This window comes from Podarcis filfolensis (assembly GCF_964270895.1).
Source record: "Podarcis filfolensis genome assembly, chromosome: 5".
In the NCBI taxonomy this organism is placed as follows: domain Eukaryota; kingdom Metazoa; phylum Chordata; class Lepidosauria; order Squamata; family Lacertidae; genus Podarcis; species Podarcis filfolensis.
Genome location: NC_139608.1, coordinates 14,280,589 through 14,297,293, shown reverse-complemented (window position 1 = coordinate 14,297,293; position 16,705 = coordinate 14,280,589). Strand labels below are relative to the sequence as shown.

The 16,705-nt window shown below is 49.5% G+C and overlaps 1 protein-coding gene across 3 annotated transcripts in view; it reads left to right on the top strand.

The window, feature by feature from the left end:
• FNDC3B (fibronectin type III domain containing 3B) overlaps window positions 1-16,705 on the top strand; it is a 298,646-nt gene that overhangs the window by 104,275 nt on the left and 177,666 nt on the right. For all 3 annotated transcript variants that reach the window (XM_083613137.1, XM_083613138.1, XM_083613139.1), the window contains exon 3: window positions 15,684-15,759. In XM_083613137.1, coding sequence (XP_083469263.1) covers window positions 15,684-15,759 — 76 coding nt within the window. The remainder of the gene's footprint in view (window positions 1-15,683; window positions 15,760-16,705) is intronic.

The following is a 16,705-nucleotide window of genomic DNA, read 5'->3' as shown; positions in this document are numbered from 1 at the left end:
CTAATATTTATAGCACACACCCTGCCCCACTGCCCAATAAATGACTTGAAAATATTGGCTCAGCAATAGCTTCTGACTCCCACTAGTTACTAGGAACAGCAAACTGCTTTCTTTTTCCTCAACCTTTGGTCTCTGCTGGCTTAGATTTGCAGATTTGTACTTGGATATGCAGATCATCTTAGTTTGAGGATCATGGGGTTCAGGAGGTAACTCAAAGACCACCTCTCTCCATATGAACGGACCCGAACCCTGCAATCCTCATCAGAGACCCTTCTTTGTGTGTATTCTCCATGAGAGGCCCAGAGGGCAGCAACGCAAGAACGGGCCTTCTCTGTGGTGGCTCCCCATTTGTGGAATGCTCTCCTCGGGGAAGCTTGCCTGGCGCCTTCATTACATATCTTTGGTGCCAAATGCATTCTTCTTCTCCCAGGCCTTTGGATAATGAAACAATCTATGGCAGGGGTTGGCAAGCTAAGGCCCATAGGCCACAAGCGACCCATGGGGGTTGTTTAACCGGCCCATGGACCCCCCTGCCTGCTCAGGGACCCTCCCCCCCGCCAACCGCTTGGTCAGCTCCCATGCGCCGCGCTAAACCTGTGCGGAGCAGAGTGGGGACCGCCTTCCGTGATGCTGGCTGGCTTCCGATTGGCTGCAGGAGCTTCCTGCAGCCAATGGGAAGCTGTGCATGCCTCCCCTGCGCTGGAAGGAGTGCCAGAAATAGCATTTGTGCAGGCGCACGCACGCACACTCCGGCCCACTGTGGAATCTGTGGGACCGTGAACCGGCCCAAGCCACAAAAACTTTGCCACCCCCTGATCTATGGCCTTTCAAGCTGTGGAAGGTATTGCTTTTGTTGCATATTATGTTAGGTATTTTTATATATTGTAAATGGCCCTTTGATCCTCAGATAAAGGGCAGTACAGTGGTACTTTGGGATGTGAACGGGATCCGTTCTGGAGCCCCGTTCGCATCCTGAACGCAACATAATCAGCGTCTGCGCGTGTGCAGGTCGCGTTCTGCTTTCGCGCATGTGCGTGACATCATTTTGAACGTCTGCGCGTGCACGAGCGGCGAAACCCAGAAGTAACACGCTCCGTTACTTCCAGGTTGCCGCGGAGCGCAACTCGAACACGCTCAACCCAAAGCACATTCAACCCGAGGTATGACCATTTTGTACTGGGTTCGGGTTGGTGGACCTCAGGATTCGGTTAAAAATCACAACAGTGAAACAGGTGCTGTAATCCTGAGGTCCGCCTACATTTGTTTATTGAGCATTTATTTTCAGTCAGTGGGTCAGCCCCCCCCCCCAAGTGAGCTGTGCTTTGACTCAAGGTGGGTCAAGCAGTGAAATCTCCACCCTTTTAAGAAAACAAGTGCTTTGTGACCCGTCTAGTCCGGCATTCTGTTTCCCGCGGAAGGAAAAGACTTCTTAAATAATGATCAAAACCTGCTGGGATGCTCTGAGCAGAGCATGTTTATAGTTGAAAGTTATAGCTTCCCAGGTGCCTATGGGAAGCCTGCAAGCAATACTCGAGGGCAAAAGTGACTGGTGTATAGAGCCATTTTCTTCCATAAAAGAGAAGTTGGCTGGAGGTGAAATAGTAGGAGGTATTCGTAGCAGTTGGGTAGCAGAATGAATTTTCACTCCTGACAAGCTGCATCTACAAATATCCCATCTATTAAAGGCACAGGAGGCCTGGTGATCCATACAATGTATGCTTTAAAGTTTATTAGTGGGTCCCATGTTGCAGGTTGCCGGAGATGAGAGAAGCCAAAGGCCGCTGGTTATAGAAATCTTATCCAACACAACTTGTGCTGCTTATGCTCCCATGGACTAGCACCGGGCGATACCTGGTTTTCAGCATCGCGATATATATCACCAGCTAAACATCGCAATCATAGCACAAAGTCTGAAATAAGGACGGAACTATGTAGAGGCAAATAGTAGGGTTGGGTGATAATCTGGTTTTCAGCTTCATGATATATCACCATAAAGCAGGGGTCAGCAAACTTTTTCAGCAGGGGGCCGGTCCAGTGTCCCTCAGACCTTGGGGGGGGGCGGGCGGGCTGTATTTTGAAAAAAATAATAAACGAATTCCTGTGCCCCACAAATAACCCAGAGATGCGTTTTAAACAAAAGCACACATTCTACTCATGTAAAAACACCAGGCAGGCCCCACAAATAACCCAGAGATGTGTTTTAAATAAAAGGACACATTCTACTCATGTAAAAACATGCTGATTCCCGGACCGTTTGCAGGCCGGATTGAGAAGGCGATTGGGCCGGATCCGGCCCCCGGGCCTTAGTTTGCCTACTCATGCCATAAAGCATTGTGATATACCACGACGTCTGAAATATGGATGGAACCGGCTTTCAACTTCCAGCCCCTTTTTTATGTCTATATTTTAGTTTATTGCCTCAGTGAGGAGCCGTATTTGGGTGGCTGATCTTACAGTGTGCTCTTTAATGTTTGATTATTTTTAGCTGAATGATAACCCGCGGTTATGAGGTCATACAACACCGCTGGGATTAAAGTAAACGAGATAAGGGCAGACCACCCACAATAGGCCACCCACAGTGGCAGATATTGGAGGTAGCTTGCCCCCAAAACGTCACCAGTTAGCAATCAATGTCTGCAGTAATGAGGAGGCTCCCCTGCCCCACCAGGTCATCTCACCCCCAAAAGATATTGGAACAGGAAGCCAAGTCCCACCACCTGTGTTGGACAAGGTCTGGTCTGAGACAGAACCACGCTTGCCATGGAATTCTAAGCTGCCCCAGGCAAGATGGCTTTTGCATGGATTTATAAAATGCCAACTTAGAGAGGTAAACTAACAGAATCCTAATCCTGTTTTTGAGAGCCAGACAATAGTCACAGATACTTGAAACTGGCACATTGCTAAATGGGAGTACCTTGACAGGAGGATAGAATTCTTCTTGCCTACAATGCCAAGTTGGGCCTTGCCAAATGATATATGGAAGGTTTTTTGTTTTTGTTTTTGGCGTGTTTGTTCTTGTTTAAACATGACAGTTCCTGTGTTCTGGGTTTGCCTTTTCCTAGTGTTTTCCAAGAAGCGGAACCTGCCCACCAAGTTCTATGGGCCTCAGCAAAACGGACTGTTGGGGAGATGCACAAATCTTTTATCCCTGTGCAGCCAAGAGGCAGGAATCGCTAGGAACTTGATGCAGCCTTTTGTTGCTCATTCCAGCGATGCACTTGAACCGGACCCTCATACCTTCCCCTGCATGTCACTACCAGTTAATCCTGTGGGAATGTGGTTGCAGTGCAGCAACATCTTCTTCCACCTGTCCATGGCCCAGTCTCTGCTGAAAGAGAGACGTGTGTGTGTGTGTGTGTGTGTGTGTGTGTGTGTGTAGAGGCCACATGCAGAGCACACATATGCACTGCCCTCCTTTGAGGCCCTGCAGTAGGCAGCCTTCTTTTCTTGACTTCACCCTGTTTTCACTTCTAAGCTTTTTGACTACCGTATTTTTCCATGTATAAGATGAGGTGTCTCTCCCCCCCCCATTTTTTAAGTTTAAAAATGTGCATCGTCTTAGAGCAATTAAATATATAAATAAATACGGTACTTGCCGCCATACACGCTCTGGCAGTTGAAGCTCCTCACAGTGGTGAGCCGCAGGGCCTCCGTATTCCACTTTCCTCCTCCCACTCAGCCAGGAGGGAGGCTGAAGGTGGTCCGTTTGTGCCGCACTGAGTCTGGGCGGTGGCTTTGCGCAATCGGTTCCGCGCTGCTCCAGTTGGCTGTGGTGATCGACGATACCTAACCCCTCCACGCCTTTCCCTCGGGGCCTCCTTAGTCTGCTTGCCTTCCCCTACTGAGCCCGCGTTACAGCTGGTGGTGAGGCTGCTGGTGATCCATTTGTGCCACGTGGAGCTTGTGGCCGGCTATGTGCGAGCGTCGCTGCTGCTCCAGTTGGCCACGGCGATCGAAGTAATATCACCCCTCTGCGCCTTTCCCGTCATAGAAACCTTGCGCCCCTCCCGGGTAATGGCGCTCCCCCCCAAAAAGCTCAAAAGCTCAACAACTCTGATAGATGGCTTGTTAGAGGCGCGCGGCTGTCAGCGTTGGTCCGGCACGTGAGCTATTTTCGTCAACAATTAAGCTCAATCTCCCCCCATTTTCTTAATTTGGAGTCCCCAAAAATAGGGGTTGTCCTATACCTGGGGGCATCCAATACACGGAAAAATACGTTATGTGTATGAACCCTGGTACACGGGGACTTTGAAGCTGTGGATTTAATAACTCCCCCTGCGCAATGTGACCATGTCCTCCCAGGTTCCTGCGCATAAGCTTTGCATTGTTGCTACATTCCTTCTCTTCTACCTAACAAGCGTGAACCGGAAGTAGTAAGGAAGTGTTTTAAAAAAAGTCACCTAGCAGTCTCCTGTATGCTTTTCTTCGTTCCCACCTTCCTGCTGATGCAGCCTTGTTGGAGCTGCCTGGGGAACAAGGCACAGTGGACTTAGTTGTGTTGGCCGGGTGTCGCAGCAGCAACTGGGAAACCTGGAGCTGCCATGGAACGTGGAAAGGAGAAACGTCTAGTCCTGCCCCCTGCAATGTGGGAATCTCAGCTAAAGCATCCTTGACACATGGCCACCCAACCTCTGCTTAGAAACCTCCAAGGAAGGAGAGTCCACAACCTCCCAATGGAGTCTGTTCCATTGTCGAATGGCTCTTACAGTCAGAAAGTTCTTCCTGATGTTTAGTTGAGTCTCCTTGCTTGTAACTTGAAGCCATTGGTTCAAGTCCTACCATCCAGAGCAAGAGAAAAAAACAAGCTTGCTCCTTCCTGCACGTGAGAGATATTTGAGCCATCACCTTGCCAACAAAGGTCCGTATAGTTAAAGCTATGGTTTTCCCAGTAGCGATGTATGGAAGTGAGAGCTGGACCATAAAGAAGGCTGATCGCCGAAGAATTGGTGCTTTTGAATTCTGGTGCTGGAGGAGACTTGAGAGTCCCATGGACTGCAAGAAGATCAAACCTATCCATTCTTAAGGTAATCAGCCCTGAGTGCTCACTGGAAGGACAGATCCTGAAGCTGAGGCTCCAATACTTTGGCCACCTCATGAGAAGAGAAGACTCCCTGGAAAAAACCCTGATGTTGGGAAAGATGGAGGGCACAAGGAGAAGCGGACGACAGAGGACAAGATGGTTGGACAGTGTTCTTGAAGCTACCAGCATGAGTTTGACCAAACTGCGGGAGGCAGTGGAAGACAGGAGTGCCTGGCATGCTCTGGTCCATGGGGTCACGAAGAGTCGGACACGACTAAATGGCTAAACAACAACAACAACAAAATCCTATCTCCTCTCAGTCTCCTCTTTTCCAGGTTTGCTTTGGGAGTGGTGTTTTTGTCTGGGAACGATAAATTTAAGCCTGCCAGATCAGAACAGCAGTATACAGAGAGGTTACTGGCTGAATCCAGGGGCTTGCACTACGAGAACTCAGTAGCCACAACTCGAGTCTGGTGGGAACTGAAAAGCTATGGTTTAGGTGTGCATCATCTCAAGAGCATGACTTGCTGGTTAACCTGTAGTCAGCAATACACGGCAAGAGACTTAAGTGAGGTCTCTTCCTTGTCAGATTAGTGTTCTAGCCTTCCTTTCACAGGAAGGAGTGGAAAAACCCCACAGTTGGGACTGTGGTCGGCTGATTATAGCGTTGGAGCAAAATCGCGTTCCATTTTTCCGTTCAGAAATGGCTGCTTTAGCTTTTGGGAATACTGCAGTTTCATGGCAGAACAGCAGAGTTTTCAAGTGATCGGGGTGGGGGGAGGGAGGAGAATGCCTCCAAAGGAAATCTGAAGGCATAAATCTTTTTCCTTTTCTTTTTTGCTTCTGAACTCCTTTTGTGTTTAATAGAATGTTGCAATTCTAAAGTGGGGAATTGGAATGGCTGTCTCAGTGGCAGCACCACCACAAAAATGAAAGAGGGTAAACTTTGCCAGAAACTTGCTTCATGAGCTGCCGTGGTTTTTGGAAATGGCTGCTTGGAAAAACTTGCATCTGGTATCTCCCAGCTGCTGTGTGATGTGTTGGAAATAGCATGCAACCTTCATAATTAGATGTGTAGGAGCTAATTTGTAGGAGCCGACATCCCTTTGGCCCCCAAAATAAAATATTCAAGGTACCCATGCCATACCCACAAAGTTGATGGGCATTGCCATTCAAATGATGTGTGTGTGCTGCATCTTGTGATTGATTATGTGGGGGCAAGGCTTACCTGTCCATCCATTGTCCCCTTCCCCCTATAGTTTATTCAAGTTGAGACCCTTGTCTGGAGGTTTGTCCCATTCCCATGAAATGCATTCCGAATTTATTTGTTCAGCCCAGTTGGCGAAAGGGGATGCAAATAGGCTTAGAACACGGGTGTCAAACACAAGGCCCGCGGGCCGAATCCGGCCCGCCAGACCTCGTCATGTGGCCCGTGGCATCAAGGGCGAGGAAGCGAGGTTCTCGTCCTTTTTACTGGTCCTGACCCAGATTTTAGGGTCCGCACTCCGTCGGAGGCTCTCTGCCTTTCTAAAAAGTGACCCACGCGAACAGCCTTCCCTGCCTGCTTGCAGACAGGGCTCCAACCGACGCGCCCTGTTGGCGCTGCCTACCGGCCGGTCCCGCAACTTTCGCCTTCCTCGCGGGCCGGGCAAAGAGGCTTTCTGCTCGCTCGGTCCAGTCCAGGGCTCGCTGCGGAGGAGGTGGTCCCACCAAGCCGAGATTGGAGCCGGCTGCCTCCGCCCCTCGGAGCCTCCCAGGCGCGGCTGCTCGAGGGGGCGGGTTGCGCGCGCGGCAACCTTTGGAGCCCAAGAGAGCCGCGGAGGCTGGCAGCGAGGGCAGGGAGCGAGAGCCACGCTTGGGACGCTGCTCGCTCACTCGCTCGGGCCGCAAGAAGAGGCCACTGCGGCGCTGCAGCTGGCGAGGAGATGGCCGGGGGTGAAGGCGGCGGGGCCAGGGGCTGGCTGGGGGTCGCCCTGGTGGGTAAGTAGCGGGGCCAGCAGGCGGGGAAGGGAACGGCGGAGGCGAGTGGAGAGCGGGGACCCGGCGCAAGTCCTGCCGCAGGCGGCGTGCCCCCGCTGGGCTGGGAGAGGCGAAGCTGCTGCCGGTTCAGCTGCGCAGAGTGTGGTGGAGGGAGCCGGGCGGGCGGTGTGCCACACCGCAAAGCAGGGGCACCTCCCACCCCGAAGAGGACCGCGCCGGCATCTGGGCGGCTGAAGCAAAGTGGGAGCCTGCCAGCAACTTGGCTGCGGGAGCCTGGCTACGAAACACCGCCCCCCTCCCCATGAGTGCGGCGGCAGGGCGGGGGGAGGCAACATTTGCTTCTGCTCTGCTCTGTTGGGACAGGCTGCTGTCTCCTCCCTGTTGGAGCTCCAGTCTGCCTGGAAGCCCATCTCGTCATCTTTTTAAAAAATCATTATTATTTCTTCTTCTATTCTTATTTAAAATCGTACTGGAATAGGTATATTAAATAGTGTATCGGTTCAAGACAACACACACCAGTGCCTAAGGAAAAATAACTTTGATAAAGTCCTACAGATACAACCGGCCCTTTGAGGGTGACCAAACTGCTGATGCGGCCCCCGATGAATTTGAGTTTGACACCCCTGGCTTAGAACATGCTCCGTGAGCATGGGCCATGGTGCGTCAGGGTCCCTCTGGGTTACCCTATCTGGCAGTGGGGCAAATCTGTTGATTGTTCTGTGCAAACACGGCAGCAGATGTGCATCTCGGTTTCTTGGTAGGCTTCTGTATCTGAAAAAACCCCATCCAAGAGCATTTAATCCTATGGTAAACAGGAGCAGGAATGAAACGGCTTTTGTCTTGACTTGCTTAGATGCGATTTGTTGAGCGAAAAACATTCACACCCTTGTGCACAATAAACGAGGGAGCACAGACCCTGTTAGGTTAGAAGAATGTTGGGATCATACCTTTGTGAGGATGGTTCTCTTAAAAAAATAAAATTCTCCTTTTTTGCCAAATGAAACTGTGATTCTACTGTAATAATCAAGCAGTGACATGTCTGTTAATGGACCATTTCAAGCCACAGATGGAAGGATAGGATATTTGAATATTTTCTCCGTATTAGCCACGCATATGCAATATAGCTGCATGTCGGAAAAGATTCTAGCATAACCTTTTCCCCAGAATACTAACTTTGAAGGTGCAAAGAGTTCTCTCTCTTTTAAAAATAGAGAAGTTACTCAAATATTCAGTCCTCTTCCCCCACAGTTTGAAGTACCGTATTTTTCATCCCATAGGATGCTCCGTCCCATAGGACGCACCTAGTTTTGGGGGGAGGGGGGAGGAAATTCCCCCCCTTATTTCCCCCCCCAAACCAGGTCGGGGAAACCAAACCAGGTTGGGGAACAGCGGTATGGCGGCGCTCCGCCTCCCCGCTGTCCCCCGAGCTTGTGGGGCTGGCCGATGTCTGCCCGAAGCGCGGGGCACTCTGCTTCAGTGCGCCCCACGCTCCGTGCAGCAGGCTGCTATCCGCAGCCTAGGGAGCCCTGTGGGAACTCCCTCTGGGCTCCCCAGGCTGCGGATGTCTGCCCGACGCGCGGGGCGCTCTGCTTCAGGGCGCCCTGCGCGCCAGGCAGCAGGCTGCTATCCGCAGCCTAGGGAGCCCTGCGGGAGCTCCCGCGGGCTCCCCAGGCTTGCAGAGAGCTTCCTGAAGCCTGGAGAGCGAGAATGCACCGACCCCTCTTGCTCTCCAAGCTTCAGCGAAAGCCTGTATTCGCCCCATAGGACGCACACAGATTTCCCCTTCATTTTTGGAGGGGAAAAAGTGTGTCCTATAGAGCGAAAAATACGGTAGTATGGTCCAATTAGGACGTCTGCTCTTGGTCTCTTCGTTACCAGGTTGAACATACCCCCAACTCACTCAAACATTCCTCATGTGGTTTAGTTTCCAGACCCTTGATCATCTTGGTCGCCCTCCTCTGCACACATTCCAGGTTGTCAACATCCTTCTTAAATTGTGGCGTCCAGGATTGGACACAGTATTCCAGGTGTGGTCTGACCAAGGCAGAATAGAGTGATACTATTACTTCCCTTGATCTGGATACTATACTTCTGCAGCCTAGAGTGGCATTTGGTTGTATCCAACCAAGTCCTTACTTTAGCTTTTTTTTTTTTTTATGCCGCATCCCACTGTTGACTTGTATTAAGCTTGTGGTCTGTTAAGACCCCTAGATCCTTTTCACATGTACTACTGGCAATCCAAGTGTCCCCCATCTTATATTTGTGCAGCTGGTTCTTACTGCCTAAGTGTATTAGAACCTTACAATTGCCTCTGTTGAAATCCATTTTGTTAGTTTTCCCCAATTCTCCACTCTGTTACGGTCATCTCAAGTTCCAACTCTGTCTTCAGATACTGTACTTCAACCACCAGTCAAGGACAATGCTCCTGGCTCCTCAGTGCCACCACTTCAGGTGGTTGGAGGAGGTATTGCAGCCTCGGTCCAGTATATCTGAAGGAGCGTCTCCACCCCCATTGTTCTGCCCGCACTGAGGTCCAGTGCCGAGGGCCTTCTGGCGGTTCCCTCACTCCGGGAAGCCAAGTTAGAGGGAACCAGGCGGAGGGCCTTCTCAGTAGTGGCACCCGCCCTGTGGAACGCCCTCCCACTAGATGTCAAAGTGAAAAACAACTACCAGACTTTTAGAAGACATCTGAAGGCAGCCCTGTTTAGGGAAGCTTTAATGTTTAATAGACTATTGTATTTTAATATTATGTTGGAAGCTGCCCAGAGTGGCTGGGGAAACCCAGCCAGATAGGTGGGGTATAAATTATCATCATCATCATCATCATCATCATCATCATCAACCAAACTAGTTTTATAAAACTGTTTGAGCCACACTCCTCAGCTGGAGCAGTTGTCCATTCCTCCCTGATGGTTTTGAGCTCTGAGGACAGACAGACTGTATAAACAGTGTTCTTCACTACAGTGGTGAAATGGAGCGATTGGAATTCTGAACACCAGCACTGCACACTGCAACATTTTATTCCATGTCACCTGGTAATAATAATAATAATAATAATAATAATAATAATAATAATAATCTATTAAGAAAAGGCTTAAGTGTAATAGAATCTGCCAGCATCTTAGACTCCTTACATCGGAACCGCTTGATGCGAAAACACATTACTGTCGCATCAGTGCTGGTTGTCAGGGAAGTGTCATAAGACTCTCTCCTCCCCAACTGTTAGATTGCAGTGGAGGAATGGAATCAGCAAAGGTCTTCTCCCTGACCTCAGTAAAACAAATAAGCTGTCTTTTCTTGATGGAACCTAGCTGGCGTTGCATCGCAGGGACGACTGGAGACTTGCGAAGGATGACAATGATTTGTGTGCGCTCACACCTTTGTGTGAGAAACTGCTAGAAGTGGAGACTGAGCATTAGGATGCTGGAGCTGGTCTTGAGGTGGCTCGCTAAATTACTGCCTGGTTGCCATGGCGACTCAGCAGGCCCGAATCGCACAAGAAGTAGAAAAGCTTTTCAAAGGACATGGAAGGCCTTTTTTTCTTTTTCTTCTTCTTGGACTGCTCCATTTGCACCCGGCCAGTTTCTGCGACTTCCAAGGACGGCAGTAGGTGAGAGCGCTCCTGAGCATGTGCAGAATGCAATTCCTTCACCATTGAAGGGCGGAGGAGGAAAACACTTCTGGGTGATATGGTTTGAACCGGCACATTGAATGCCGAATGGGAAGGTCTTGGGCGGTTGAGGTTTCCTTTCTGGAGAACGGAGCCCTGGCCTTCACATCTAAAAAGTCCTGTGGCTTGAAAGTTACTGAAATGCTATACAACTTAAAAATAACATTCGTGTCTTTAAGGAGCGACATGTGTTTTGATCTCCCCGGCTCCCTCGCTTTGTTTTGAATGGTATGCTTTATTTTGGTGAAGCTATGACCCTTGTGAATAATGCATAGAAGTTTGGAGGCTGGGAGGCAGATGTCTTTCACTGCTGATGGAGCCGAGGTCACAGATGGACTGGCCTGGCTTTTGTCGGTTTATTTTTATCTCTTCTGGGACTCTGATTGTGGTGTCTTTGCTGTCCCTGTCTGCCCTGATCAGTGTCTTTAAGAAAGGCTTGTTGCAAACCTCGCATAATGGGCCACGTTTCCATTTCCTCTCCCTCCCTTTCTAGAACTTATAATTTTAACACTGACAGTGGGTTCATGCAGAAATCACTGCCCCCAACAAAGAAAGCTTAGAGATGCAATTCTGTAATTTCTTAACGTGCACCCTTAACGAGTGCGCCGCTCTTAATTTCTAAACATCTTCTTGATGTTCTGAAAGGGGGTCTTTTGCCTTTATTATCAGTGGAAAGATCATCAGGCTTAGCGCTAAACATAGCATGGTACCTTGCAGTAATGCCATACTCTCAGAAGGACTTCAGGAATTTTGAGGGGAGGGGCCGGCGCTCTCTCTCAGTCTTGAGCACCGTGGAACCAACGTGGCAGAAAGAATTTTGTGTGCCTTGAGCTGAAGATCAGAAACGGGGGCTGTCTGGGAATCAGGCCTGGAGGCGGCTCAAAGCCATTGATGGGTTTCCTGTATCAAGGCCTTGGAAACCGCTGTACCTTTTTGGGAAGATGCTGGAACTAAAAGGCTATTGGAGATGCCTGACTGCTGCCAAAAACAGCAGTCCTGTGCTATTGGTCTCTCTGTCTGCTAATGTTGCTGCGAGCGGCTGTGCCTACACACCACCCATTCATGCAGCTAAGTGACAAAATGCTCTGTGTGATGTCACTGCAGTTTGGAGTTCCCTCAGCTGCACTTTAATTGGTTGCTTCATAGAATTGTACGGGATGTGGGTGGCACTGTGGGTTAAACCACAGAGCCTAGGGCTTGCCGATCAGAAGGTTGGCGGGTCGAATCCCAGTGATGGGGTGAGCTCCCGTTGGTCGGTCCCTGCTCCTGCCAGCCTAGCAGTTCAAAAGCACGTCAAAGTGCAAGTAGATAAATAGGTACCACTCTGGGGGGAAGGTAAACAGCATTTCCGTGAGGTGCTCTGGTTCGCCAGAAGCGGCTTAGTCATGCTGGCCACATGACCCGGAAGCTGTACGCCGGCTCCCTCGGCCAATAAAGCGAGATGAGCGCCGCAACCCTAGAGTCGGTCACGACTGGACCTAGTGGTCAGGGGTCCCTTTACCTTTACATAGAATTGTAGAATTTTAAACAATGTGAAAGGTCATCTAGTGCCCTGTCTCCCTAGCGTTTTTTGGGCAGTGTCGTGGGGAGGAGAATGTAAAAGTCTTCCTCTGTCCCCCCGGTGCCACTAATTCAACTCGGGGGCTTGAAAATGGTAAGGACAACTGGAGGGTGATACAGGAGGTGTTCATGTTTTTCATGCAGAAACCTGGCTCACTCTTGTGGGATTGCTGTTCGTTTGCCCATTTAGTGCAGATGGCTAAATTTCTCCATTACTGCAACCGTGTGCCCATTGCCTGCAACCAAATCTTTTAACTAGAAATGCAGGGAACTGAACCTGGGGGCTTTCTGCATACTTCTCTATAGTATTAATGCTTTGCTTCCTACCCCTCCATAGAAGTGAATGGCAATCATGTTGGTTTGCAAAAGGGGAACGAGGTAGATGAGTGCATTTTGCAGATTCCATAGGACAGAAGCTCAGCCTGTGTCATGGACTGGCTGGATGTAGAGGAGTGGGAAGGGGGCAGCAGCTGGGAAGGGAAGCAGCTTCCTAAGGGAAGAAGGCTCAGAGCCAGGAAATTGGTGGTGGGATGGCCATGAGCGGTAAGAGGGAGAAGAGGGAGCAGACTGGGAGGAGAAGGAGGTGTCAGAAGCCAAATAGGTAACAGGGTTTAGTGAGCAGGAAGAGGCTGGGGCAGAGAGCAGTCAAGAATCAGAGGCAGTAGCAGAGGGGGCCCAAGCGACAGAGATGAGGCAGGCGGCTAAAGAAGCCAGGGGGTCTCTCCCTCCTGCTGCGACCCGCTCCCCTCCCCCTGGTCTCCCAGAACACGAGGAGGAATGAAGAGGGTGGAGCAAAGAGAGACAAGACGAAGGAGCCTCAAGTTGCTGGGGATGGAGCCTTAGCCCCACTGCAAAGAGTTGCTGTGATCACTAGGCCTGAGCTGCTTTGGTTTCTTTAAGTAAAGAGTTAGCTTCACCAACATTGGGTGTGTTATGGGGTAACGTTGAACTGGCTTGCAGAAGCTAATTGTGCCCCCAGATTTTGTGATGCACCCCCCTTTTTCAAGTACCCACATTCTGTTATCTGACCCTTCACCTCTGCAGGATCATTTGCTTCGGACTCTGTAAACTTTTGTGCCATTAGGATATGACCCTTTCAGACACTGGTGACTAAAATAAACCTAGACAGCCTCACGCTGCGCTCAGGATACTGCTGCTTGCTAAGATGTGCAATGTAAACAGTAGCTATAGATAGCTCTTTCCTCCTTGTTTGTGTTTGGAAGCCCTTAATACAGGAAGATGCCACGTCTTTTGAAAACGGCTTTTCATGTCAGATGTTCTTGTGTGCAATGAAAAGGGCGACAGCTGTGACTTGGGGGGTGGTGGAGGTAAGCCTCTCTAGCATTGCCATGTCAGAAAGCAGTGGACACGGAATGGATTCCCGCCCCCTGCCCCCCACAGCGTTTTTAAAAAATCAGATTAAATAAAGAGAACAAAAACTTACGCATGCATTAGCTTAGCATGACTATAACTCAACAAATGCTGTAGCGTGTTTTCTTTGGAAGCTTTCAGTCTAGGTTAACTGAGAGGAGATCATGTTTGCAGTCTCTGAGAGCAATAATCATGTTCTATTCCACTGAAGCAAAACTAACAGTGTTCCATGTTTTTAGTCATTCTAATCATTTTTCCAAATCTGTGTTTAATGGGCCTGGGGCAACAACATGCACCCTGCCTCTTCCACACGCCAGTTTTGTGTGCTGACATCTTGTAGTGAACTGTATAACCAAGCGTTATGAAACAGGTTAATGCACGCTAAGGAGATAGTGCGCCCCGCTAAATCTTGCAAATAATTGCTTGTATATGGGGGGGGGGGAAGAGAGAGAAAGATTTGGGGTGTTTTATGACGCATAAAATTGACTCTGGACGTGCTAAGTGTGGTCGGGGTGTGCTCCCAGGCACCTGCACACCGCCCATTGGCAATCTTCCCTTGTGTTCATCGAATTACAAGATTACTAATAAGTGGTACTGGGAGGAATGAGCTTGCACGAGATCACCCTTCCATGAACAGGCAAAATTGCAGGATGTGGTTTGCGATGATGGAAGCAGAGGCGCGATCTCTGTTACGACGCTCGTGCAAGCAGGCCATTTGAGTGAGCAGTCATAGCTGTGCAAAAATACATTCTGCAGCAGTTCCCACTCCACTCCCCACTCCCGATAGCATACTGTTGCATGTATGTGCAATAGTGACATCAAAGTGCATTGCTCTCTACAAAATGTTAGAGGGCAGTCCCCTGCCCTGAAGAGCTGGCAGTCTAGAATTGGACACAGGTGAGACTGCAAAAGGAGAGAGGAGGAAGATGATAGCAAGACAGAACAGGGGTGGAGTGTGCATTTATTTAGTTAGGTATACAGTCATACCTCGGGTTACAGACGCTTCAGGTTGCGTGTTTTTGGGTTACGGGCGCGCCAAAACCTGGAAGGACTGAAACGGGTTACTTCTGGGTTTTGGTGCTCGTGCATGCGCAAAAGCACCAAATCGCGTTTTGCGCATGCGCAGATGTGGTGCTGTGGGTTGCGGACGTGCCTCCCTCACGGATCACGTTCGCAACCCGAGCGTCCACTGTACCTTCCTTTCTATGGCCTTTCTGGCCTAAGGGATTGTGCCAAAGGTGTTATGCTGCTAGAGGAGGGAAGGTTGCAGGGCAGCGATGGAACAGGATACAGGGGAAAAGTAAAGAAATGGGCGGGGGAAAGGTTACAGAGGCTGTTAAGATATGGATGAGGAGTGTTTGCCGATCCAGGAACAGACAAAAGGCCAGTGTTGGGATTAAAGAAGCAATATTGTTGGGGTCTGGTCCTTAATAAAATTTCTCTCCATTTCCCAGTCTTTCTTCACCCTATTATTTGTTATTACCATAGTACCATTGCTTCCCTGGCTTGTTTTCTGCTTAGCATCAGTTTAAAAAAATATCTCGCGCCCCCCCCCTTCAACTGTTTGGTCTTGGCTTGCCTTATTGCAGATTTATTTTGGCTTGACGGAACATGTGCGTTTTTATTTCAGGCGAGACTTTTGTATTCTAACATCTTCTATTCTGTTGTTTAGTCATGCTGGCTTTCTTTTGTATCCATTATTGTTATGTCATGTATTTCTGTGTTTTTATATTGCAACCTGCCCTGTGATCCTCGGGTGAAGGGCAGTATAGAAATTTAATAAAAAATAAATCATTCCAGGACTTTTCTAGTTTAACTTTCCCTAAGCTGTTGGTCTCCGAAATGTTTTGGGCTACAGGTCCCTTCATCCCAGGTCATCGGCCATGTTGGCTGGGGCTGATGGGATTTGGAGTCCCAACAACACATTGAGGGTTTCAGGTTGGGAAATGATGATTTAGTTAAGTCCCCCAGTCCCCACCCCCTTCAAATATCTTGTTTCATGCCTATGTTCTGGAGAGAATGCATACATTTCATGGATATTTTCTTTATAAGATTCTGACATCAGGTTCTTTATTTTGGCAGGTCATTTTTGTCCAAGTTAATCCAGGTGAAACTTTTACAATAAGGGGAGAAGATGGGACTCTTCAGTGCATTCAAGGTAAGGAAGCCTTTATTAAGAGAACATTCCTGTTTTTATGTGGAAAGCACATGTCTGCCCAATTAATATCCTTGGCTGATCACCCGTGGATCCATTGCTTTTGCTCTGTCCTTTCACCAATGAAAATTAAGCATTGTTCACGAAGGTGCATCTGACAGCCTTAAATGTTTTCAGTTTGCCAAATTTTTAGAGGAAGTGTGGATGACTTGCAGTTCGGCTTTGCAGCCCTCGGAGACACTATTTTATTTGGAGCTGGACCACTGCTCCATAAGAGAGTCCCTTAGACAGGTGCATGAACTTTGAGAAGGTCCTGTTGCCTTTGGCATGGTGGCTGGGCTGCTGGACTTCCTTGAGGCTAGCCCAGAAGGTGCAGAAGGTGCAAGATGTGGATGGTCAACTGCTCACTGGGATGGACTAACCCCATGATATTACACCAGTGCTGAAAGAATTGCATGGGATACCAGTTAGCTACTGGGCTGGTACTGGTGCTCCAAGGGCTATGCAGCTTGGGACCAGGATGCCTTAAAAAGTCATCCATCCTCTAGGTCCACAACTACTCACTGTGTTTTGCAGGAGAGGGCATCCTGCAGATGCCATCCTATCAGGAAGTCTACTTAGCACAACATCAGATTTGGGCCTTTAGTTGGGGTCGCACCAACCTACCTGTAATGGCTTTAGGGGTTGCTTGTGCGTAAGTTACCGCCGCTCTGGGCTAGGTTGGCTGGTTAAACCGTTTCTCGCTGGACAGCCATCCACTCCGTGGCTGTTCAGTCGCTGGCAGAATCCGTCAGTGGGCGTTTCTTAAACCTCTTCCAGCAAAGAAGCTCTTTGACGCCAAGTCGCCGCCTACTTTCCCTGCGCGGAAGTCTTCTGCGCAGGGTGGGTGTGGGCAGCGGAGGACCTGTGCTCTCCTCGCTGGTCTCCTGCGAAGAGTCCTGGAGCCCCT